Source organism: Camellia sinensis, chromosome 6 (genome assembly GCF_055761805.1).
Source record: "Camellia sinensis isolate YWXY chromosome 6, ASM5576180v1, whole genome shotgun sequence".
Lineage (NCBI taxonomy): Eukaryota > Viridiplantae > Streptophyta > Magnoliopsida > Ericales > Theaceae > Camellia > Camellia sinensis.
Genome location: NC_138966.1, coordinates 36,499,651 through 36,526,092, shown reverse-complemented (window position 1 = coordinate 36,526,092; position 26,442 = coordinate 36,499,651). Strand labels below are relative to the sequence as shown.

The 26,442-nt window shown below is 35.7% G+C and overlaps 1 protein-coding gene across 3 annotated transcripts in view; it reads left to right on the top strand.

The window, feature by feature from the left end:
• The window catches only part of LOC114320928 (uncharacterized), a 38,060-nt gene extending 13,498 nt beyond the window's left edge, over positions 1-24,562 (top strand). The window contains exons 4-9 of one of the 3 annotated variants that reach the window (XM_028268027.2): positions 17,104-17,184; positions 18,936-19,005; positions 19,076-19,167; positions 20,955-20,996; positions 21,088-21,168; positions 23,816-24,562. In XM_028268027.2, the coding sequence (XP_028123828.2) occupies positions 17,104-17,184; positions 18,936-19,005; positions 19,076-19,167; positions 20,955-20,996; positions 21,088-21,168; positions 23,816-23,887 (438 nt within the window). In that variant the 3' untranslated portion in view covers positions 23,888-24,562. The remainder of the gene's footprint in view (positions 1-17,103; positions 17,185-18,935; positions 19,006-19,075; positions 19,168-20,954; positions 20,997-21,087; positions 21,169-23,815) is intronic. The other 2 variants (XM_082873709.1, XM_028268028.2) reach the window with 2 other exon arrangements.
• The last annotated feature ends 1,880 nt before the right edge of the window (positions 24,563-26,442 follow it).

Below are 26,442 nucleotides of genomic sequence, written 5' to 3'. Positions count from 1 at the left end.
GAGTGCTTTGTCCTAGATGTATGCCAATGCTCAGAATAATACTTGTATCTTTGAGCTTCATCAGAATATTTATCATGTGTATTAGGAGGCTATGGATTTTTCAATAGCAAAATTTTTGGTTACTTACAAGCTCGATGGGAGGAGTTGAACTATTGAGTGATTTTCCTATTGAGGCTGCATCTATAATGGTGAAGCGTTTTGGCCGGCTGCATACTTATTAGTTTTTGATGGGTTTGAAACCTGAATTCGAATCTCTCCAAATTCATATTTTAAACCTTTCCTATGCCCTCCTTGTATGAGGCCTTTGCTACCGTTGACAGTGAGGAATGCCATCGTCGCTTGATTGAACCTATTTCTTCTCTAGTTTCCAAGTCTTCGGTTCTGCCTGACCAGATGGCTTTTCGTGCTAACTCTGGACCTTGTGCTCCTGCAGGGAAAATTGTTTGTCATCATTGCAGGGAAGTTGGGCATGTTAAAACTCGTTGTTTCAAACTTCACCCTGAATTGAAGCAACTATTTGCTCGGAATTGCTCTTTAGGCTGCACTTGTACTACCACTATTGTTGAGACCCCCAGTACTTCCGAGTTCCATTGTCTCCAGTCTCAGATTAGGCAACGTCACGAGCAACTTGGCTCTGTTACTACTTGGACCTCGAGGACACCCTCAACGTCGACTGTTGCCCTTGCCATAGGTACTTTTACAGCTTTTCATGTTCGGTCTGCGAAACCTACTTGGCTTCCAGATTTTGGAGCCAATGATCATATGATTGGTGAGTTCTCCCTTCTTTCTTCCCTTGTCCCTACTAGTAGACGAAGTGTCTGTTTGGCCAATTGTTCTAATTCTTGTGTCAACCATGCTGGTGACGTGTCTCTCTCTATTATTATTACCTTATCATTTGTCCTTTTCATTCCTCATTTTGCCTATAATCTTTTGTCTGTTAGTCGTCTTGTTAAAACTCTTGAGTGTGTTGTTATTTTCTTACCCACTCATTGTTTGTTACGGACTGAGTTCGAAGAAGATTTTTGGCAAGGAATATGAGTGCAATGGGTTATACTACTTTGCGGAGCCTCCACCACCACTACCTATTACATCAAGTCTGCAAGCTTCAGTTTTACTCGAGTCAAAATCTTATGTTTTTTTTCTCTTCAAACATTACATTTGTAGCATGCCCGTATAGGACATGTGAAATTTTAGTATTTATGTCTTTTATTTCCCTCATTGAATAAAGATTGCCAAAATTATAAGTTTCAGTGGGTGGTGTGTGAACTTTCTAAACATACCTAGACTAATTTTATTCCTTGTATGTCTTGTGTTCTTAGTATATTTGACCTTATTCACTCTGATGTATGGGGGAGTTCTCCTGTTACTGCCTTTTCTAGGTACCACTATTATGTGACCTTTATTGGTGATTATTCTTGTTGTTCGTGGGTTTATTTGCTTAAGAAAAAATATGATGTATTGCTCCTTTTTACTCAGCTTCCTCAATTGATTAAAACCCAATTTCGTACCATTGTTCGCAATATCCGGTTTGATAATGGTGGAAATATATTTATGATGATTTTCATTCTTAGTTTAATCAGGAAGGTATTCTCCACCAGCTCTCCCGCATTTGTGCTTTAGGACAAAATGGTATCGCAAAACGTAAAAACCACCATATTATGTTTGTTGCTTGATGTCTTTTTTGAGGCATGCATGTTCCCAAATTCTACTGGCACATGGCTGTTTTTATTGCTGTTTACCTTATTAACTGGACTCCAAGTCAGGTCTTGGCTAGTAAGGTCCCTTTTCAGGTACTCCGGATAGATACTACTTTGTTTCCCCTTTTGCCTCGAGTTTTTGGGTGCACTTGCTATGTCTAAAATCGCAGTCCTACTCGGACTAAGCTGGAGGATAAGTCCATTAGATACATCTTTTTGGGCTATTCCACTTTGTCTCACGGATACCGTTGTTATGACCCATCTCTCGTCACATGTATCATTTTCTTGATGTCAATTTTTTTGAGGATATTCCTTTCTATGGTCCTAATCATTTGTTGTAGGAACCGGTTCCTCGTGTTTTTGTAGAGGATGAATCATCGAGTGCTCGACCTATTCCTTTGTTTGATAGTGAGCCCCTCCCTTGGTCGATGCTTTAGTTTCCATAGACTCCTGATGATCCCTTGGTGGCCTATTCTCCTCAGCGTTCTGTTGCTTTCTCTTTCCTTTCTCTTCTATTACTTACTCTCGTTGCCCTTCCACCCAGCCTCACCAGAGCCTCCTTTGGTCCTTGGTCTAGGTATGTCTTCTCCTTCACCACGGTATCCAAACCCTCCCTTCTTGTTATGGTTGGTTTACTAGCACTAATCATCCTATCTCCTAGTATCTCTCTTATGATGGTCTTATGGAGTCTTATTGGGCCTTCCTTGGGAAGATTGAGTTTGTGTCTATTTCTCGGATTGTTTCTAAAGCTGTCCAGAATCCTAAATGCAAACCAAAATGATTGCCTTAGAGCGTAATTGTAATGACCAGGAAAAATTGAACTTTTGATTTAGACTCTATTTATATTAACTTTTAAAATAGTTTCACAATTCAGAAGCTTGTGAAATATTTACGCAGGGTTCATATATGAGTATAGTAAACTTGGTAAAAATTTCAGATCAAAACCCTTACAAGTGAATTTTTTAAATTATTAGATTGAGTAGTATTCAAATTGGGTGCTGTGCAGGTTTTCTGTGCAAAAATGTTACGGTTTTGTATTTTTTTAAAATAGTTCCACATCTCAGAAAATTGTGTAGTTTTTATATGTTACTCTCATATGAATCTAGTATGTTGGGTAAAACTTTTCGAGTAAGAGGATGAGTAATTAATTTTATAAAATTCACGGATTGACCAGTGATCAGTTACCCGTTAAAGCAGAATTTTATTATTTAATTCCATTTTTGTGTTGAGTTTGGGTTCAAAGACCATGACTTAAGATAAAATTTGTTGGGTCTACTTCGGTGTATGTTTGGGGCCATGTTTGGCTTATGAGTGGGAATTTAATTCAAGACCCGTGATTTGAAATCATTGTAATTTGGGTTTGTGTATGACTTATGTTTAACTGTTTGGTTCTTTTTAATTATATGAATGGCAGGGACCACTTTGAGAGGTGATGTTGTTTTGTGTTGCGCTAAATTATAGTAAGTGTTTGAATAACGAATTTATGGTGTATCATAATGTGAAAATTATATATTTTTGTGGTGAACAAAAAGTTATATTTTTGTTGTAGGAAAGCTTATACCATTTTATGATTTATGCTACAAAATTTTGTAGTATTATTACAATAAACACATCAATATATATATAGGTGTATATATATTCATATGTGTATATATATTGTACTAATTGATGGGTTGAATAGAAAATAAAATAGAAAAAAAAGAATAAAAAGAAAAGAAAAAGAAAATGGTAATGGCGGACAAGCTCTTATGGGGATGTCTTTTTCTCTTTCTTACTCCCACTCCCTCTCTTTTTCCTTGAACTTTCTTTTCCATTTCTTTTGGCAAAGAAGAAGGTTCTGCCTCACTCATTTTTATTTTCTCAAAAATGGTGTTTGTACATGTTTCGCAAGATTGGGACTATCTGGGGTGGGATTTTGTTCTTTGGTTGAAAATAAACGTTATAGATCATGTTGAGAGCTATGTGACTACCATCTCTGATTTTTGATTCGTCAAATGTGAGATTTTCAAGTTTCTTCATCTTCACTATTTAGGGTAGGGGTCGTCTCCATTTTATTGCTTTAAAATCTATATTAGGGATATTTTGAGAAAATATATTATGATAATTATTCTTATGTTTATGTTTGGCTATTTGTTGGATAAAAACTTCTTGTTATGTTAATTTTATTTATTCCTGAAATTTATTTGGGAAAAATCATCTGTGTTTGATAAATACTTGTCTAAAGATGCTATTGTAAATTTGAGAGTTGTTTTTGGAGGAAAACATCTAAAGGTATATGAATTTCATATAATAAGGGAAGCGGAACTGGCAATATTTATTTTAAAACAGAACATTGAAATAACATAAATTCATAGACTGAAATCAAAAATACCTTACAATTGTTTACTTGAAGCTGGAAATCATAACTTCAAAATACAGATTATAAAATAGAAATTACAAAAAGAGAGTTTAAGAAATTTCTAAAATTTCGGATGATTTTCTTCATAATTGAGGAGGACTTTTATAGAAGCTGAATGACTATGGTGCTTTGAGGAGCTGACATGGACTAAAGATAAGCAGGTGAAGGCACATGGGTGCTGTTTGTTGCTTTCAGAAAAGTTGAAGATGCCTGACTGCACAGTGTTTGATGGAGAATCTGATTGACTGAATAACTGATGAATAGTGAATAGTTAATTTGACTTTTACTATTCGTGTGAACAGTAAAATTGAATTTTTTCGCTATTCATTGCTTTTGGTGGAAATGTTGTTGAGGTGTGAATGCATAGTAATTGATTGGGAATCAGAATATATTCAGAAGCAGCTTTTCTCAAAAGAAGAGTATTGATTGAAGCTTTTGAATATATATGGAATCCAATGTTGATATGGAATCCAGTTAAATATATGGGTCCTGAGCATCTTTGTATTGGGAGTCATATGGATCATGACTAGTAGAGGCTTTAAAAGAGATTGATCCATTTGAAGCATTGTCTTCATCCTGTAACTTGGCTTGGGTCAGTAGTAACTTCACAATTTGAATGAGTTCTTCATTGCTTGTTTTTTACTTTGGGCTTTGCTTTGGGCTTTGACTTGGATGACTTGGATTTGGAAGGCTCAGAGCTGGCTGTTGGACTTCCAAGTCTTACTGCTGTGAGGGGAAGTGGGCTTTCTTGAGTGACTGAAGCAGTTGGGTTCTGCTAAGAAGACTTGTCCATTGCGGGAGTAGGAGCATAGATGTTGACTGGAAATTCTTGTTGGACTTGATCAATAATGCGATGGGCTTTAAATGCATCTCACCATTTGACAAAATGTTGTCTAATGACTACGTTATCTTCAATATTATATTGCCATTTGAATATCCAAGGAACTTTATATTTGGACATGAAATGGAGCAATAAAGGAAACTGACCCGTGTGTTGACTTGATCCATGAGGTTAGAAGGAATCATTTCTGGGATGGCACCATGTTGAGACTGTAAGTTTTCTGAATGGTTTTCTATATATTCAATTGTGTATCTTTACAAGGAGGTCACCAATTTATATAACCCTAAACCTATGATGGAAAAAGGAAAATACGAAAAAGGAAATACAGCCAAATAGTTACACCACCATAATCTTTCCTAATTCTATATACAATACAATCTTCCCTAATTCTATACACAATATATTTCTCACACCCCCGCTCAAACTCAAGCAGAAAACATTGAGGGTGTGTTTGGTTTGCTTTTGAGAGAGTGATTTTAAAAAAAAAAAAAATTGGGGAGAGAGTTTAGAATTTTTTTTTGATTTGTTTGGTTGTATATTTTGAAAGTAGCTTTGGAGTTTGGGAGTTTGAGATGATTTGCTATTTTGTTGTAATTGAGTAGATGTGTGTGAGAGAAAAAGTGACTGAGAAGGAGAGAGGAGAGAGAAAAAATGATTGATTGATGTGTAAGAGAGAGTGATTTTGAAATTTTTTTGAGAAAAACCACAAACCAAACAAAATTTTGAATTTTTTTTTCAAAAACAACTCCCAAAATCAAACCAAACAAGCCCCGAGAGTTTGCTAAGAAGAAATTGAAATTGAGCGGTAGTATGAGTCTTGGTGAAGAAGTCCGCAAATTGCAAAGCTGAAGAGACAAAAGGAAGCGAGATAGAGCAAGACTGCAGATGCTGTCGGACAAAGTGACAATCAATCTCAATGTGTTTCGTTCGTTCATGGAAGACAGTATTGTGGGCAAACTGAATAGCACTGCGCTTGTCACAATAAAGGGAGGTCGGAGATGACTAAGGGACACCCAAATCAGATAATAGACAACGAAGCCAAACAATCTCAACAGTAGCATGAGTTATAGCACGGTACTCAGCTTCGGCAGTAAAGTGAGCAACAACTGTTTGTTTCTTGCTTTTCCAAGAGATCGAGGGATCGCCAAGAAACATACAGAAACCAGACGTGGATTTACAATCAGTAACATCACCAGCCCAATCAGAATCAGCATAGGCCACCAAATCCAGAAAGGAAGTAGAGGACAATAGTAAAAGATAGTACCTCGGAGATAGCGAAGAATCTGAACCAATGCAGCCCAATGTGGAGAGCGAGGAACAGAAACAAACTGGCTAACCACATGCATAACATAGGTAAGATCAGAACGACTAACCGTTAGATAAACTAAGCAACCCACAAGCTCGCGATATAAAATGGGATCATCTAGTGGGACACCATCAGTAGAGTTGAGCTTCACCTTAAGCTCAGTAGGGGTATTAGAAACCTTAGTATCAGTAAGACCAGCATGGTGAATGACCTCATTAACACACTTAGCCTGAGACAAAAAATAGCCTTTGGAGAAGAGTCAACTTCAATACCAAGAAAATACCACAAAGAACCAAGATCCTTCATCTTGAAGGTGCAGAAGAGATGCTGCTTGACATCAAAGATAGCAGAAGAGTCAGAGCCAGTGATGATCATATTATCCACATACAGTAATAATGCAACAAATCCAACTGAGGTGTGGAGAAGAAATAAAACAGAGTCCTGGGCACAAGGATGAAACCTAAGCTCAGTAACAGCAGTCTGAAAGCGATCATACCAAGCACGAGGAGACTATTTCAGACCATACAAAGCATGCCAAAGGCGACAAACCTGTCCAGAGGAATGGTGAAAGCTAGGAGGAGGACGCATGTAAACCTCCTCAGTGAGATGGCCATTAAGAAAAGCATTCTTAACATCCATTTGATAAAGAGGCCAAGAACGAACAGCAGCGATAGAGATCAAAGTACGGATAGTAGTCATCTTGGCAACATGAGCGAAGGTCTTCTTATAATCAATACCATACTCCTGTGAGAAACCTTTGGCAACTAGACGAGCTTTGTAGCGCTTAAGAGAATCATCAGAATGAGTTTTAACTTTGTAGACCCATTTGCAACCAACCAGATTCTTACTAGCAGGCAAGGGAACCAGCTCCCAAGCACTAGTTTTCTGTAAAGCAGACAACTCATCCTCCATAGCTCAAACCCAATGAGGATCCTAACAGGCCTCCTTGTAAGACTGAGGTTCTGAAAAAGAGTGAATAGTAAACAAAAAAGTACGATAGGAAGTAGAAAAATATGTATTAGACCAACTCAACTTGTTTGGAGGATGACGCTCACGAGGAGGATAGCGGTGTGCAGCAGGATCAGAGTTGTCAGAAGCAGAAAGAGCAGGAATAGGAGTAGAGACAACTGGTGGTGGGGAAGCCTTGCCACGAGAATAGACCAACAATGGAGGGGAAGAGGCAACCGAAGGCGAAGGAGCCATAGGTGACAGAGACAGAGAAGTAGGAATGGCCTCAGGAGGAATAATGGCGATATACTCATCTGATGGGACCTCAGAAGGAAATAGGTCAATGTGAACCAAATCCTCTTTGGAAACGGGAGCAGTGAGAGGGGGAAGCTGAAAGTAAGACAGACGTTCGAGAAAGGCAATATGGCGGGAGACATAGAGGATGCTCGGGTGGATGTGTGGCTGAGATGAGGATGCTGGGGTGGATGTGTGGCAAGACTAGACAAGACAGAATTAAGAATGAGTGTATTCGAGAATGGGTAGGAGTAGCACTGATAGAACATAAGTTGAGAGAGAATCGATTGAGATGGTTTAGTCACATTCAATGGAGACCAATAGAGGCTGTAGTGAAGAGATGCGATGCTGTAACGGTAGATGAGAGTGTTAGTGGACGGGTTAGGCCTAGATTAACGTTGGCTAGCGTTGTAAATGAAGATATGGATCTACTTAATTTGACTAACGAAATGGCCTTTGATAGGGCCACGTGGAGAACAAGGATTTATGTAGCCAACCCCATTTGATGGGACTTAAGACTTGGTTTGGTTTACTATTGGCCCAAGCCACGTCACAGGATGAAGACAATGCTTCAGATGGATCAGCCTCTTCTGAAGCCTGTACTAGTCATAATCTATATGGCTCCCAATACCAAGATGCTCAGGACTCATATGTTTAATTGGATTTCATATCATCAACATTGGATTCCATATATATTCAAAAGCTTCAATTAATACTTTTCTTTTGAGAAAAGCTGCTTTTGAATATATTCTGATTTCCAATCAGTCACTATGCATTCACGCCTCAATAGCATTTTCACCAAAATCGATGAATAGTGAATAGTGACAAAGTCAAATTTATTATTCACTATTCATCAGTCATTTAATCAATCAGATTCTCCATCAAACACTGTGCAGTCAGGCATCTTCAACTTTTTCCGAAAACAACAAACAGCACCCATGTGCCTTCACCTGCTAATCTTCAGTCCATGTTAGCTCCCTAGACCACCATAGTCATTCAGCTTCTCTATAAAAGACCTCCTCAGTTATGAAGAAAATCATCCGAAATTTTAAAAATTTCTCAAACTCTCTTTCTGTAATTTCTATTTTGTAATCTGTATTTTGAAGTTATGATTGCTAGCTTCGAGTAAACAATTGTAAGGTACTTTTGATTTAAGTCTATGAATTTATGTTATTTCAGTGTTCTGTTTTAAAATAACTATTGCTAGTTCTGCTTCCCTTATGGTATAAGCTATTATACAATGAAGCACGGACAAAGACACAGACACGGCAATTTTCAAAAAATGGGGACACGGACACATACACGGCAGGGGACACGGCAAATTTTTTTTTTTTATAAATATTTTTATTTTAATATACGTTAATTATTTTATTTATTTATTATATTTTTTAAATAATGTGTTTCTCATAATTTTTTGTTTTATTTTATATACATCTGTTTTTTTATTAATATGTATAAATAGTATATAATATGTTATATATACTTATAAAATAATATTATCTTATTAATATTATCTTATATATACTAATACATGTATATATATATATATATTTAAGCTAAGAAGGAGGGCGAGAGGGACTGAGTCGGCGAGAGAGACAGAGACGCGAGCAAGAGAGAGAGAGAAGACGAGAGACACGAGCGAGAGAGAAGGCAAGAAAGAGAGATGCTTGCGGTGGAAGTCGTGAAGTCGAAGGGATACAGATCGTCGACGACTGGATGTCGATGCAGCGACTAGATGTTTGATCGATCAACTGGATGTCTTTGATCGCACGACAAGTTTGTCTCTTCACTATCTTCCTTCACACTCTCTCTCCTTTGTCTCTCCCTCCTTGCCGTGTCTCACGCCATGTCCAGATCTGGACACGCGTGTCCCTTACAAAAGAAACAATTAAATTAAAGGGACATGGTAGATGGCGTGTCCCGTACATGTCCCCGGCGTGTCCTCGTGTTCGACACCACCATGGCGCTGATTTTTCCGTGTCCATGCTTCATAGCTATTATATGAAATTCATATACATATTGTTGTGTATTATTCATTTTTGCAAAAATGAAAAATGTAAGATGTGGATTTTTGAATCTCAAATTTAAAATATGTATTTTGGTGTAAATATCATGTTAAGTAGTTAATTTTGGAAAAGTTGTAAAAATCACTGTGTTTGTAAATTGGGGGAAATTAATTATTTGAGGAGCTTGACATTAAATGTGGCTAGGTTTGTGAAATAAGAAATATTAGATTACACTTGGCATTTTTCTTGGAATTTATAAGTATGAGGAGCTTACTAATTTGGTAGATTAAATTAGTGTGGCTATTATTTTATATCCTATGTAATTAAAAGTATGTTATTGGAGTTATTTCATGACTTTTTGTATTATAGGATTAAAAATGGTAAGGTTGACCAAGTATGAGATTTGGAGAAAATAATTTTAATTAATTTGTTTGGTATGAAACAAAGGTTGAATTAAGAATATTATTCGAGTTAAAGTGATTTGGTATTTGGTCACTAGTTTTACTAGTTGAATCATGTTATTATGATATTTTCATGCCTTAAATTTATATATATCTGAATTGTTTGGTGACTTTGATAAGAAAAGAGAAAAAAAGAAGATAGTTTAGCTAGTTTGGAGCTAATGGACAATTTGGAGTAAATAAAAACGAATGATTTATTTTATTGCTTTGGATTAACTTGATAAACTATGTTGATGAGAGAGAACACTTATATTATATTTCATAATTATAGTCCAAAGAGGATTTTGATATAATTGGCCAAGTGTTGGAAAATATTTTTTGTATGGAATTGGATTTAACCAAGTATGTAGTAACCAGGCGTTTGTTTACTAAGTTAATTTTTGGACTTTGTGTCAGTGGTGTTGATTTTCAGACTTTGTGTCGGTGTTATTGATTTTATGGGCATGGCCTAGGTTATAGGCTTATAGCCGATATTATTGGTCCAGGTTGTGGGAGATAGTGGTACCAAATATCTGCGGTATAGAACCCCCAGACAATGTGTAGTTGATAGGAATCCGAATAGTAACCTCAGTAACTGTGGACCTCTTATTGATTTTACGGCTCAGACATGGTATTGGTGACGAGACGGGTTATTGCTTTGTTTTTTTTTTTTTTTGAACAGCAAAACAATTTTATTGAAACAAAGATAATAACAAAGGGAGGACAAGAAGTCCTCATACAAAAGCAGAAGATACAAAGATAAAGACCAAAGAAACAAGAGCTACAACACGTCACAACTAGCACTACGCATGACAAACCGCAGCCCAATCCCTATAAATAAAAAACAAGGGTATATCCCCGAAAGGAGGAGACACACAAGTCCAAACTGATGCTATGTGTCTCACCTTATCCCAGAAAGCTTCCTCCGTTGCTTCCTTTTCATTAAAGATCCTGTCATTTCTTTCCAACCAAATGATCCAAAAGATCACACAAACAATGCAAAACCACAATGTTTTGGCCTTCCTATTTTTTCCAAACCCTCCAAAGAAAACTAGCATCATGTGCATGCACTTCTACGGAGCAACCCACTAAACATCACACAAACCAAAGAGTCGTTGCCAAAGTGCAAAGGCCACGGGACAATGCAGAAATAGGTGATCCGTCGATTCCACATCCTTTTTACACATTATACACCATTGAGGACCAAGAGAGTGATTGGGCCTTCTCCTTTGGAGCAAATAAATGGTCATGACACTCCCATGAGCTAAGAACCACATAAAGAACTTCACTTTATAAGGAACAACCGATTTCCAAATTTTTTTGTGGTAAGGAAATAAAAGAATGGAAGGCACATCAATAATTCGGTCAAACATAGATTTACATGAGAAGACTCCCAATGAAGTGATGGTCCATACCCTCTTATCCCCCCTTTGAGGAGCCAAACAAACCCCCTCAAGCAGAGACAATAAAGAAACCAACTCAAGTGACTCTCTATTACTAAGATTCCTAATAAAATTGAAGTTCCAAGAAATTGGTGCCAAATTAGAACGTGCCACCGATGCAATTGACCCATTCTGAACTCAAACCAATCAATAAAGGAGCGGAAAAACTCTATCAAAAGAGGACTCCCCCGCCCACACATCCTCCCAAAAACGAGTACTTTCCTTGTTACCCACTTTCAAAGATAAGAATGGAGACACGATAGGTAATAAGCTAGAATAGAAATAGATTTCCATGGTGATTGACAATTGCTTCTATTAACCACAACAGAATCTCTACCACTGACCTGAACACCGTACTTGCTTTTAATAATGGAATGCCACAATGAATCACTTTCGAGAGGAAATCTCCATAATTACTTGCTTAAGAGAGCAATGTTCCTTGCAACAACATTCCCAATGGCAAGACCCCCCTTATTTCTAGGTAAAGTAACAACCTCCCATCTAACTAAATGAAACCTAAACCCCTCATCACACCCTTCCCACAAGAAATCCCTCATTAACTGCTCAATCTTTCTGGCAATTCTAACCGGGATCTTAAACAACGACACACAGGGATACAACTCAACACTGACTGCACCAAAGTATATCTCCCCCCTCTAGATAACAATGCTCTCTCTCTTCCATCCCTCCAACCTCTTCCTAATCTTAATAAGGCCAAGATCCCAAAAAGCCTGACCTAGGATCTCCCTCCAATGGTAACCCCAAATATTTTAAAGGAAAATTTTCAATGGGACATCCCACGATGATCGCCAAATCCTGCACATAACTAGACTCCAAGTTGATTCCTACTACACTACTTCTAGTGAGATTGACTTTAAGCCCAGAGACTATTTCAAAAACCCTCAAGAGTGCAAGAAGATTGCTGACCTTTCTCTCATCTTTTGACGAAAAAAACAAGGCATTGTCTGCGAATTGTAGATGAGTGACGCATATTTTATCCTTACCCACCACAAAACCCTCAATCTCACCCTTTTCTTTCACCTTGTCCATCAGTCTTCCCAACACATCCACTACCAAAATAAAAAGGAAGGGGGATAGTGGGTCCCCCTACCTCAATCCCCTAGATGCCTCAAATGACTTTCCAGCTTTACCATTTACAATGACAGACATGTTGCATGAAGACACGTATCCCCAAATCCATTTTCTCCACCTTTCTCCAAAGCCCTTCTTTTCCATGACAAAATCCAAAAAACCCCAATCCACATGGTCATATGGTTTTTCAAAATGAGGGGTTATTGCCCTGTTGACGGTTATTATGTTAAGATTTATTAATTTAAGTTAACCGGTGTGAGTTAATTACATAATTTGGACCTAAGGCCTTGTTTGCAATTGATTGAAGGTTATTTATTTATTTAAGTTAATTGGGTTGAGTTAATTAGATAAATTGGATTTATTGCCCTATTGGCAAGTATTGAGGCCTTGTTAGCAGTCACTGTAATTGTTTATTCATTGAAGTTAACTGGCATAAGTCACTTAAATGAAATGGAATTAATGTGTTGTTGACAGTCACGGTAGTTTGTTTAATAACTTAATTTAACTGGAACGAGTTAATTAAATAGGTTGGAATGATGTCCTGTTGGCAGTCTTATTATATTTCTGTTTAATTATTTATTTAAGTTAACTTGTGGGGTTAATTAAATAAATCGGATTTAAGGGATTAAGTAATTAAACTAAGATATTTGGCATATCATGATATTATGTATATATATATATAATCGCTGTAGCTGCATGTCTTTTAAAGTAATGCTATGAGATTAATTGGTGAGCTGGTTTGCTCACCCCCAACCAAACAGTTGCAAGTGGGTGTCTTAGGGCTTGAGGATCAAACATTTTGTTTTGTCACATTATTGTTGTAATGTGATGGCGAGCCATAGTGCTCCTATTTGTTATGTTTCGCTTCGAGCCTTTATTTGTTTTGTTTGTTTGATTGCCTTTCTTTTGTAAAGGGCAACACCCTCATTATTATTGTAAGCTTGTGGGTCATTTTGTTTGTAAAGAACATGTCATATTGAATGCAATACACGGAGAGTGGGTTTATGCTTTCCATTCCTGGTACTTTTATTTTCTTCTTTAGTTATACCATCTTTTGAAATAAAAATTTCTAGAAGTATTTTCTTGTGTGGGCTTTTGAAAAGTAAAGAAAACTTTTAAGAAAAATGATTTTTGATAATTAAGTGAATGATCCAGGCATTAGGAGTAGGACCCATGCATCACCGCTTGGGATCACCAACGGATCTTGGACTGGTGGCTGAGGTCATGATATCATCAAGATGATTGTCTTCTTGCTAAGTCAACTCTATTTTGACCAAGCTTGGAGAAGAGGCAATAGTGACCTTATACTCACATCACCTTATGCATACATGATACGTTCCTCTCCCATCTGCCATCAAATCATAGGCGGCAGTAGGGCTTATATCATTTATGGCAGAATTGGGAAGAATGAGCCCCCTGTCCAACAGGTTGCTTGGGCTCCAATACTCTGAGAGCCTATATAACATATCGTATAAGCAGTAGGCAAACTCACTCCAACACAATTGTAACACACAATTGTTACACTTAGACACTCATACTCACACTATACACTAGTGTTCAAGGTCCATCACTGCCAACCTCTCCCTCTTCAAGCTTTCCTTGGCCTCCTCTCCACCTCCGGTGATCTTAGGCCATTGAAGTGCCTGCCATTTTCCCAGAGGTCAACGACCAACTACCTCTACACTCGCCTCACCCACACCTACTTTTTTGTCGGCATTCTGATGGTCATTGTATCATTCTATTGGTGTGTGGATGCCATCATACTTACCGGGAATGATTCATTAGGAATTGCCCAGATCAAGTAGGATCTTCATAAGATATCTGATATTAAGGATTTGGGACCTCTCAAGTACTTTCTTGCTCTTGAGGTAGCTATATCTCACCATGGGATATCTCTCTCTCAATGCAAGTACACTTTGGATCTTCTTAAAGACACTAGCATGTTAGGATGCAAACCAACCTCTATCCTGTGGATTCCAATCTCTAGCTCTCTCAGCTAAGCTAGGTGAGCCTCTGTCAAATCCATTCATGTATCAGCGTTTGGTTGGTTGACTGATCTACTTGACTAACACCAGGCCTAACTAGACATTTGCAGTAAGTGTTGTGAGTCAATTTCTGCATGCTCCACGCTCAGCTCATCTAGATGTCGTACTATGGTATTTTAAGACTTGTCTGGGATTGGGATTATTCTTCTCAGTTGGTCCTCAATCTGAACTCTCATGTTTCATTGATGCTAATTATGCGGGGTCCAAGACTGACAGACGCTCCACTTTTGGTTTCTACACTTTCCATGGCTGTCATCTCTTATCTTGGAAGAGCAAGAAGCATGTTGAAGCCGACTATAAAGCTATGGCTCAAGGTACTTGTGAGATGCTGTGGCTTTGGTCTATTCTCAATGAGTTAGGGTTTGTGGAGAAAGAATCTTCTCAATTGTTCTGTGATAATAAGTCAGCAATCATGCTCTCCTCCGGCTCAGTTCTCCATGAGAGGTCTAAGCTATGAAGCACCGACACGTCTCTGGAGGCAGCGTATGGGTGTCGGACACGTGTCGGACACGGACACGCGTCGGACACGCGGTGGACACGTGTCCGACACTCGACCTAACGTGTCCCTATTTTTTTTTTTTAATTTTTGTAGGCGGACACTCTTTCAGACACGCTTGACACGTCGTGGACACGCTGGAAACAACAAGAAACCCTAACCATTGAAGATGGAGAGAGAGAGAGAGAGAGAGAGAGAGAGAGAGAGAAAGAGAAAGAACCTGTTGAAGCCTAGATCGAGGCTAGATTGAATCCTCTTCGTCTCTGATCGAGGTATTTCTTCGCGTTTGTGTTCGTCTCCTCTCTCTCTGTGTTCGTCTCCTCTCTCTCTCTCTGTTCGTCTCTCATCGTCTTCATCTCCTCTCTCTCTGTTCTCGCCTCTCGCTTGTTCTCGTCTCTGTTCGTCTCCCATCGTGTTTGACTCTTCACTTTGTCTTTCCTCTTCCTTTATTACCATGTCACTCCCTCCCTGATCTTTTTATTCTTTTTTTTTCTTTTTTATACCTTTTTTTGTAAATAAATAATATAAATAAATACAAATGATATATTTATTTTTTAATTTTACATATAATAAATAAAATAAATGAATAAAAATAGTATATATTTTTTAATTTTACATATAATAAATAAATAAAAATAAATAAAAATGGTATATATTTTTTAATTTTACATATAATATATATAAAAAATTATATATATTAAACGTGTCCCCAGCGTGTCGTGTGCCCTATTTTTTTAAAATTTGCGTATTTACGTGTCCGTGTCGTGTCCCGTGTCTGTGTCCGTGTCCGTGTCCGTGATACATAGGGTCTAAGCATATTGAAGTGGGCACCCACTTTATTTGGGACAAAGTTTGGTTTGATGGTTCCTTCTTTTGTTCCATCATCAGAATAAACAACAGATATCTTCAACAAATTAGTGGGACCAACTTTACTTTAGTCCTCTATTGTCAAACTGGATTTGGTTAATATCTTCGAATCAGCTTGAGGGGGGGTGTTGAAATTAGAATCATGTAATTCTCATGATTTACAGATCACGGGATGTTACGGTTGACTTGATTTGATTTGATCTTTTTCTTCTTTTGTATTTCCCTTCTCTCTTTTATTTCCTATTTTTTGTGTATCACTTTGGTATATATATATATACAAGGCAAACCCGTGAATGAGGTAAGACATTCTTTTACAAAATTCTTCTAACAATTGGGTGGATGAAGTTGGGCATCATCTATATGCGCTGAAGATACGTTACATTATGAGGCAATCATTGTAAATCTTTTTTTTTTTTTTTTTAACGCAGTACAAGAAACATAGATTTTTGTTGTTGTTTGGTCTCTAAAGAATGAAACAAGAGCAATTTATTTATGGCGCTTTAATTGATCGTAGCTAAAATGCAATATTGTCTGGTATTTATTAAACATTGTCTGGTATTTTATGTAGATAAAAATGCAACATTGTCTGTTGTAGTTAGTAAAGTATGCTGAGGGACCGGTTTGTTTATTAAACTGCATTGGTATTTTAGTATTTTCCTACCACACTTTTTTTCCCTTTCCTAAAACACTGATCTTGGGTAAATATTGGAATCTACATAAAATTTGATGCACATGTGCATTCTTAGCACTATATGTACACCATTATACTGGATCTTATGCTGGTTTATGGAGTAAATTATGGTAGCATCATGATCTCTCTTGGAATAAATAAAATTGTGCTGCTGGCAGTTGTCTTTCCAATTCATTCAATTACTCTGGAAATATCAACGCTTGTTGCAATGTATTCACTAGCAATTTCATACAGAATTAAAAGATTATACTGCTCCATGTCCCTATGTTATCTTATTTTTTTCCATCCAATTAATTTTTGGTTGGTATTCTCTACTCAAAGCCATGATTTTATCTCAATTTGTTATGCAGTTATTGGAGAGGATACTGACTTGCTGATTGTGATAATATGATGCCATGCTGTTCAATTTTGACATGCATAAATTATTTTTTGATGCGTGTGCCTCCATTTGTGTTTCTTTTTGCTTCTTGAGTTGCTTTACATAGTTCTGTAGTAATATTCTTAGTAGGCACTCACCTTAAGTTTTGGAAATTTTATCAGGCAGAGGCCATCACACCAAAGCTTCCCATTGGCAATTACAAGAGGGATGCTGAACCATCAGTCTTAATTACTTGTGACCAAGTATAAATCAATTACTTAGCATTTTCAATTTTGTGAAAAAAGTTCATGACATATTCTGTGCTGCACAACCAACCAAAAAAGTGACAATTACCTTTTCACAAGCCTTAAAGAAACCACGCTTATTGTATATGAGTATGTATGGTGAGTGGTAGCTTTTTTTCCAGTAGTTGCTCACATATGTAAGCTTGAGGTGGGCATTTAACTGCATAGTTATGTAAAATTCTCGAATAGATTGAAGCTTCTCTATTTGGCATAAGTTTATACTAGCTATGACCTCTTGGTTGCTTGAACGAGGCTAGAAGTTGAAAATTATATCGAGTGGCACATGAGGTCTGAGGATTGGGAATGAGGGATTTTTCAATTATTTGTCGAAAAAAGAAAAAAGAAAAAAGGAATTGAGAAGAATTAATCGACTAATGTTTCACTCTTACAAGGGGAATCTCTAATCGAAAGTTGGAATATTGGGGAATGCAAAAAAAGGGAAAGGGATTTTTCCCCCTCATATTGTAATACAAATTTTGGCTCCGTTTAGTTTAGTTTTTGAAAAGAGTTTTGAGTTTTGAGTTGTATTTTGAAAGATAAGTTGTTGAAAAGAATTTTGAAAATTTGTTTGGTTATGAGTTTTGAAAATAATTTTTGGATGATTTGTAGTTTTTATTTTATTTTTTTTAGTTGAATAGATGGGTATGAGAGAAAATTTGATTGATTGATGTGTAGAATGTGAGAGAAGGAGAGAGGAGAGGGGAGAGAGAAAAAAGTGATTGATTGATTTATTAATATAAAAAAAAGGGAGAGAGGAGAGAGAGAGAAAAAAACAATTTTGAAAGGAGTTTTGAAAATTGGTAAATCAAACATGTTTTTCGTGTTTTTTTATCCAAATGTTAATTTAAAAACTAAACCAAATGGTACCTTTCTATTGACAAATATGAGTTTTGTTTGCCTTGTTTTCATTTCTGTTAAATTATGGCATGGATGCATCATATTTCTTTCCACAGTTTGACTTACATGTGCATTGGCAGCTTTATGTTGATACTGTCTATTAATTTGGCCTAAAAATGTGGAAAGATAAAAATATCCCCTAAACTAAGTAGTTTTTTTCCTCTTAAAAAAATATTTATGTAGGAAAGATTGTCCTGTATTTTAATGTGGGTTGTATTTTTTAGACAACTCTAGTAGGTTTATATATGTTATAGAAGTGGTGGCACACGCGGTGCATGCAGATAATATTTTCTTCCTCTTACCAATAATTGATGGGAATTTGTAAATGGCTTAAAAATGTTGGTTTTCTATGATTGGACCATTATTGGTTGATAAAGAGGCAAATGTTTTGAGTATAAGTAGAATTTTAAGGAGCAGTTAATCGTAGGGAAGAATTAGAATTGGAGCATATTGTAGAAGGCAAGATATACCAAAGTCCAGTTTGGTAAAGCAAATTTGGTCTTGTTCATTATAAAACAATAAACACACACATGTATATGACATGTATGTATTTACCCCCCCTGCCTGTGGATCCTAGATGAATTATATGTGGTGATTACCTTAAGTAAGGAACACAGATCTGCCATGCAGTTGTGTCTTACATACCACACATCTGAGGTGCATGTGTACTTTGTAACCACCTTATACATAAATGGCCTTATGGTAATGGGACATGCCTGAAAATATAGTCACGGATGTTCCCCTTTTTCCGTTTGTCAAGAAATATAATTTGATTTTGTTATTTCTTACTGCTAACTTCAAATGATTTGGAGGTGGTCGTCTGTGAAGGTATGATCAGGGAAAAACCATTAAGCAAAGAAGAAGCACGCCAATTCATCAAAGGTTTGCTTCATGCGTCTATCACAATTTCCTGCTCTTGTAGTTCTGGTGGTCTTACCAATGCACATTGTAGGTTATTCTGGTGGGAATACAGCGACAGTGAGTTCTGTTCTTGTTACAAATCTCAAAACTGGATTGAGAAAAGGAGACTGGGACAAAGTGGAGGTATGATTTACTTCTTCTCATTGCCTTATTACTGGTGCTGAAGTCCTTATTAGTTAATATTGTTGTAATTCTTGTTTTGTGGGTACAAGTTACGTTTATTATACGAGAGAGTTTAGACCACTTAATAGGTCAAATTATGTCACACAAATGCCTGGACAAAACTAAAAACAGAAATAGAAACAACTGTGACAGCAATTATTTGTTCACCGATACATGTCGAAATATCTTATACTAGGGTCATATATACCGGTGTTACGTTGTATCAAATAACTTAACTGCTAATGCATAGTTTGTTCATTGAAGTTCTAAGGTTGAAGAAGTTATTCTTTTCTCACCCAACGTTAAACAGCTACGTAAGGGAGCAAATTCTTTATGGGAGTTGCAATCGTGCAAGCTTACAGTTTTGGACCCCTTTGTGGTTACTAAAAAATCTTCAATCATTGGGATTAAGAAAGTCTGTGTTGGTAATGTAGAGATATATTATTTACCTGTGATGTTGATTGAAAGAAACTATAGCATAAATACATTGTGTGAAGTTTGATAAAGCCCGGTAAATTTTTAGAGAGAAGCTCAACTATCAATAACCCTCACTTTTTCCTGGCTGTAAATAATCAGAATTTAATGCCATTACTATTAGCACTTGGAATAGTAGAAAACTTTGAAATTATAACTGATTTAACCCAATGTTCTGAATACTGTACCGGCTGTGGTATCATTTTTTATTATTGGTACGGTACATACTAGTACCAGGACATTTTTGGATACTGTTTTTGGATTTATTGCTATATATTATATATTTATAATATATATATATATATATATCTATTTATAAAATTTAATTAATAGAATTTGACATTACTTAATTTAATACACCATTCTTTTCATTTTATGAATAGAATGAATAAAATATTACATTTTTTTTATAGGGTTTCTAACTTTGCTGCATTGACTATAATTGAATGGCTGCATTGGTTATATCAAATCTTTCACCATAGCAGTAGAAATGACAGGTCCATATTCCGAAAATTGAAATCTACTCTCTATGTGGTGGCTGCATTGGTTATATGAAATCTTTCACCATAGCAATAGAAATGACAGGTCCATATTTTGAAAGTTGAAATCTACTCTCTATTCGGTAGAAATGAAAAACATATTTCAAATGCTGCAAGTCTTCTCTTTCTCTATTACCTGTGGTGAAAGCCTCTATTAGCATCACATTACTTTTTTGCTCTGGCCAACAGTCTGGAGATGGAGATGGATGAATAGTGGAGGAGATATGTGGGGTTGTTGGAAATAGAGAGATCGAGTAATTGCACATGCCTTTTACCATTGTGACTGTGAATCCGCCTTCACCTACCCTTGAATCTCTGAAATACCCACTTCTGTTTCTTTTCATTTGCGAATGGTACAAATCTGGAATGGCTGATATGGCCGGAAAATGGCGAATTACCCAGTATCTCCGAGATAGGCTGGAAAATTAGCCGGCACGAAACTGAGTGGGTAGTATACTGGTTTCTTGCTAATGCAGAGCATTCCGGCCGGCACATGCCAGTACGGAACGAGTTTACAAACTTGATTTCACCCTATAAGCATGGCGTGCAATGATTTTCTGTGCAAAAAAATATATCAACTGCAATATGTCCTTTAATTTACATGAAAAGGGATACTGTTTTCTGTTACTGTGTTTTTTAATTGATGTTCCATTTGCACTATGAATACTTTAGTTCATTTTTCTGATGAACAATTTATTTATGATATGTTGAAAAAATATTTCTGGTGACTTGCAGATCCATTTCCATTCAATACCGGATCAAGTCATTGATAACCTGGTACAGGATCTTTTATTTGTAATATGTGGTTCTTGTATTGTTCGATAAATTGACATGTTAACGATTGTTTTCTTGCTTTCCCCAAATCCAGATAGAGGAGGGAATTGTTCTCAATGTCGCTGGGGGGTTGTTAATTGAACACCCTTTGATACTACCCTACATTAAAGAAGTGGTATGGTTCATGATCTCTGCCTTTTCTTTTAATTTTAATGGTACTGTAAATAAATAATTGTCATATCATATGCATAACATGTGGACACACAAATATGATTGAAAACTGTGAATGACAGGGACAAAAGGGCTATCCACTTTGGATTCTGAAGATGGTGGGTTTGATTTTGATTGGGTAAATTGCCCAAATCCAAACTCAAGCCATATGTATGAATCTATGAAGCACGGATACTTCTAAAAGGAAGTCGCATCCGTATCATACCATTATCGGATTCTGATTTTGATTTGATACTCGAGGATACATATCCGATACTTTTTAAACGTATCTGATATTTGATATTAATTTTGAGAAGCATCCGATACTTTTCAGACAATCTAGGTCACGTACCCGAACTATTATGAAATTGATAATGTATTTTGCCTAGTATTAAAGTATAATTGTTAGAATAAATACAAATAGTCTTGAGAAAATATCATTTTGCCCCCCAAACTATCACGCGTTTTTCACGTTGACCCCCAAACTTCAATTAATATCAATTTTACACCCAAACTTTCAAATTTTTGATCAATTTGGCCCCTGCCGTCACATTCCGTCTACAATTGGACGGAATGTGCTGATGTGGCACCAAAGTTCATTTAAAATTTCATTTTAGCCCCCAAACTATACCTTAAAAATCAATTTATCTCCCAAATGAAAAATCAATTTGCCCCCCCCCCCAAACTATACTTTAAAAATCAATTTACCGCCCACGTCAGCACATTCTATCTAATTGTGGACGGAAGGTGACGGCAGGGGTCTAATTGATCAATTTGTGAAAAGTTCAGGTACTAAATTGAAATAAATCGAAGTATGGGGGTCAATGTGAAAAACGCATGATAGTTTGGGGGGGAAAATGATATTTCCTCAATAGTTTTTCATTTCTTTTCTTATTTCTTACTGAAGAAGAAAATAGTGAGATTAAAGTAGTATCTTACTTTTTTCAGAATTTATTGAATTAATATATGTCCGGTATTCATGTTTATATTTTGTAGAAAGTAAGGATAAATAAAAATATATATGATTACTAAAATCAAATTTTAACAATTTTTTTGCATATAACACTTTTTAAGTGTGAAAGGAAAAAATAACAATGGCATTATAAATGGTTTAGACTTGATATTTGAATGAGATGTTCATAGGAACCACGTAGGAAAAAGAAAAAGAAAAACAGAAGTAAACTGACTTAGCTCTTAGAGTGTAAGTGCCTAATTGGGCTCATGCATAATACAATACCAAAAATAACATTTTTTTCAATGCATCATGGTTGCATCTGTATCCTATATTCTAGATTTTGTCATTTTGCCATATCCATATCTGTACGTCATAGGGCATGAATTGACTCGTTATCAATCAGATTTGTTGCAACAAACGAGACTTTTGGAGTAGATTTTTCCTTCTTTTTTATTTTGGGTTATTTCCCTCCTTCATGGGCAACATTATAACAGTCACAAAATAGTTTGATGAAATGATAGTTTTTGCCGTAGTTAAAAAGGTGGATGTATCTGCACTCCAAAAATGCTCACACTCTCTGTCCCACTAAGACGGCAAGGCTTGTCCTCAAACAGTGACACACCCTTAGCTAGAAACACCAAACAACAATTGAGCAGGTGTTGGGCCAAATTTTAGCAGATCAACCCTTGTTCAGCCCGTCCCCGGAATTCTGGGGAACCTATGCATAAGTCTCCTAATTGCCGTAGTATGGTTGTCCAACTATGAAGCATGGGTACTTTGAAAAGCATGCCGTATCCGTACCGGGTACTTACTGGCATATGGTACGTCGTATGGTACTTTTGCATACGTACCGGGTACTCGAAACATGTATTCAAATTTTTTCTTAATTTTTTGGCGTACCTAGACGTACCGAGTATATACCTAAGCCGTACCGTACTTCAGTTAAAACAATATTTTCTTCTACTAAAAAGATAAAACTTCTTTCACTAGATTTCTTTTTTATTTTTTTGTTTTATGCTTAGTATGATTTTAAAATTAAACTATGATTTGTAAGTTATTTAATATGTTGATATTTAATTTTGATTTATACCTTTACTTTTGACATTAAATGTTAATTGTAGGTTAGACCTTAGCAAATTAAACCAAACCAAACAAAATCTTAAATCCCATCAAATGGGGTCGGCTACCTTAACAAATTAAACCATTTAATTAATTTTTGCATTATTCTAAATTAAAAATAAATATTTTTTTACAAGCGTACCAAGCTGTACCCGTATCCATATCCTTTTTTTTTTTAATTTTACTGTATTGACGTATCCGTATTGTACCAATACCAGTACTCATAACCGTACCAGTACCTGTGCATCATAGTTGTCCAATGAATTCTAATCACAAAACCGCTGATATTATTTGCTTTCTAATCACAAAACTGCTTATATTATTCGCTGCATTGCAATGGACCATGGGGTTACCTAGAAGCCTTGATGCCTTGGCTGTCAAGGGCTGAACTAACATGTCCGAGGGTTGACCATCAACGTGTGTTTACTCAAGTGAATTTAGAGTCAGCCTATAGTTTGGTTAATTGTTAGTTATGAAACTATGTCTCCTCTCTCTCACTTGATGAGGCATTGACATCAATTGGTGGTGTTTTTTGCAGGTAGGAACAATTGATAGCGTGATGGGACTCCCCAAAACTCTTGTGGAGAGACTGATAATGGAGGTTCTCTAGTGTAGCTTGGAATTTTACCTGATCAAACGTCTTCAAGGCAGGGCCTCTTGGACTTCATTTATCCACCTGTCGAAGAAATTTGATTTAATTTACCTGGCATTTGGTTGTTGGATTCAAGGCTTAGAATTTTCAGTTGCACTTGGTTGTTGGGAAAGAATTAACTGTAAAGGTTGAGTATGTAATCTTAAGTTCAACGCTTCGAATTTTCAGTTGCATTTTTAGGTAGGTTGGTAAGGTGATTTACATGCATCCAACATAAAACAGGTAGAGGAGGGGGCTATGCTTTCTGCATTTTCTACTTCAATACATTTCCCCAGAATTGGTGAATGTTAAATCATTAGGATTATGTTTGGATCATAGATTTGGACAGTGTTTTGAAAAGGAAAAGGAGAAAGGTAAATGAAATATAGTTATATCTATTGCCTTTTTCCTTTCTCTTTCTTAATTTTGACTCAAATCTATGATTCAAACACGACCTAGTAAGTTTTAGGTTGTGTTTAGATATTGGATTTATAGAGAAATTTATGAAAGGAAAGAAGACGAGGCGTACGATAAGCCATGGCTCTGTTTGGTGCCCGTTTATAGGGATTTTTTATTTTTAATTTAAGTGAGAGTTTGTGTCAGAATGATTGGTGAAATTTTTTCTTAAAATTTTGATTATTTGAAAGTTGGAAATAGGTGCTTTTAGTTTCACTTTTCTATAAGTTATTTTTTTACTTGAAAGAAGGTATGACTAATAATGCTTTGCGTGGGGTTAATTACTTTTTTTTGTCCCTATTGGGTTTGTGTTATTTTGATTTCTAATATTTAAACTGTGTTAATTTAGTTTTTAATGTATAAAAAAGTGTTGTCATTCTATTTCCTAACCTAACTCTATTTGTAGATGCTTTTAAAATTAGGGGTAAATATGAAATTTAATAAAAAAACTACTTTTGTAATCCCTAGACTAGGAGGTTTGTGTTATTTTCATTTTTAATGTTTAGATCATATCAATTTAGTTTTTATAGTACACAAAGTGTTTCAATTTGATCTTTTATTTGATTTTGTCTCTTTATTTAAACCAAGAATTAAAATTATAAACATATTATTAAAAAGTGAAAAAAAATTTTGAATTAAAAGACAATTTTTTTATGATAAAAACAATCAACAAAAAAATTGTCTACGCCAAATTATAAACATGTATTAGTAAAAAGTGAAAAATTCTAAATTAAAAGACAACGTCTCTTGTGAGAAAAACGATCAACAAAAAAATTAGCCACGAGGAAAGTATGCTTTGAGTAACAATTTATATTCGGGTAAATTAAACTAACTTTTCTTGAAATTTGAAGCAAATATAGTAAGTTTTATAATTTTAACATAATTATATTGTATTCCTTTCAAATTTTGTTAGTATATCTAGATTAAAAAAATGATATTGTCATTTTTTTTTATAGAAAAATGTATATTTTATTACATTGTTTATTTTTGTATTTTTGCACTACATACATTAGTTTCGGTCCATTTAATTTTATTGAAAGGTAGATCAATACAATTATGTAAAAATTATAGGATTTTTTATTTGGTATTGCGAAAATCACATTTCTCTTTGTAGTTATCAAAATTGGGAGTGGCTTTTCTGATTTTCTAACTTTACTCGACAAGATAAGGATACAAACTAGATTGAGAATCAAATCAAAATATTAGATAATGTATGAAACACATGACACACTGATTGATTTATTTAAGAAAATAATACGCGTTATTAATTTTTTTAAATAATACCTTTTTCCTGGTGATCTCATTTGCAATTTCTCTCTTATTTTAGTAACAAAATGTAAACTGATTTATCAAATATGGGTGTTATTGCTCTAAAATTTTAATAAAATGTGTCATGTGTTTTATAAATGATCTATTTTTGTGTAAATTCATAACAGAATCATAACAAAAAGGGTTAATTGTAACAATAAAATACTTTGAGATTGTTAACTGTTGAATTTTATAATTTAGGAGAACAAATTGTAAATAAATCATAATTTAGAGGGTTTACCGCAATTTACCCAACATTTTTCATGTCTAAAATTAAATTAACACAATTTAAATTTTAGAGTTCAAATTACACGAATTGTATAATTTGGTGACAAAAGGAGTAATTTTAATTGAAATTTCACAATTACTCTATGCTTTAACAATTCCGACTTACCTTAGGAGCTGCTTTCAATTATTGGATAGTTTGTGGAGGCTTTTCCCAATATAAGCCATTTTTGTATTGTATTTTCAAAACTAGGCCAACTTCTGACGGAATTCCAAAACTAAGTTAAAGCGCTATTACTATTCGCGCTTTTACTGTTAGGACCGCAAAAGTAGATGAACAGTAAAATCGCTATTACAAATAGCGCTTTTGATTAATAAGTCGCTATTACAAATAGCGCTTCTAGTGTTTGTTTGGGTGCGGATAAAAACGCTATTCCTAACAGCGCTTTTTTCAAAATTGCCAAAAAACGCTATTCGTAATAGCGATTTTAAGAAAAAATTTTCCCCGCAAAAAACGCTATCTCTAATAGCGATTTCAGTTCAAA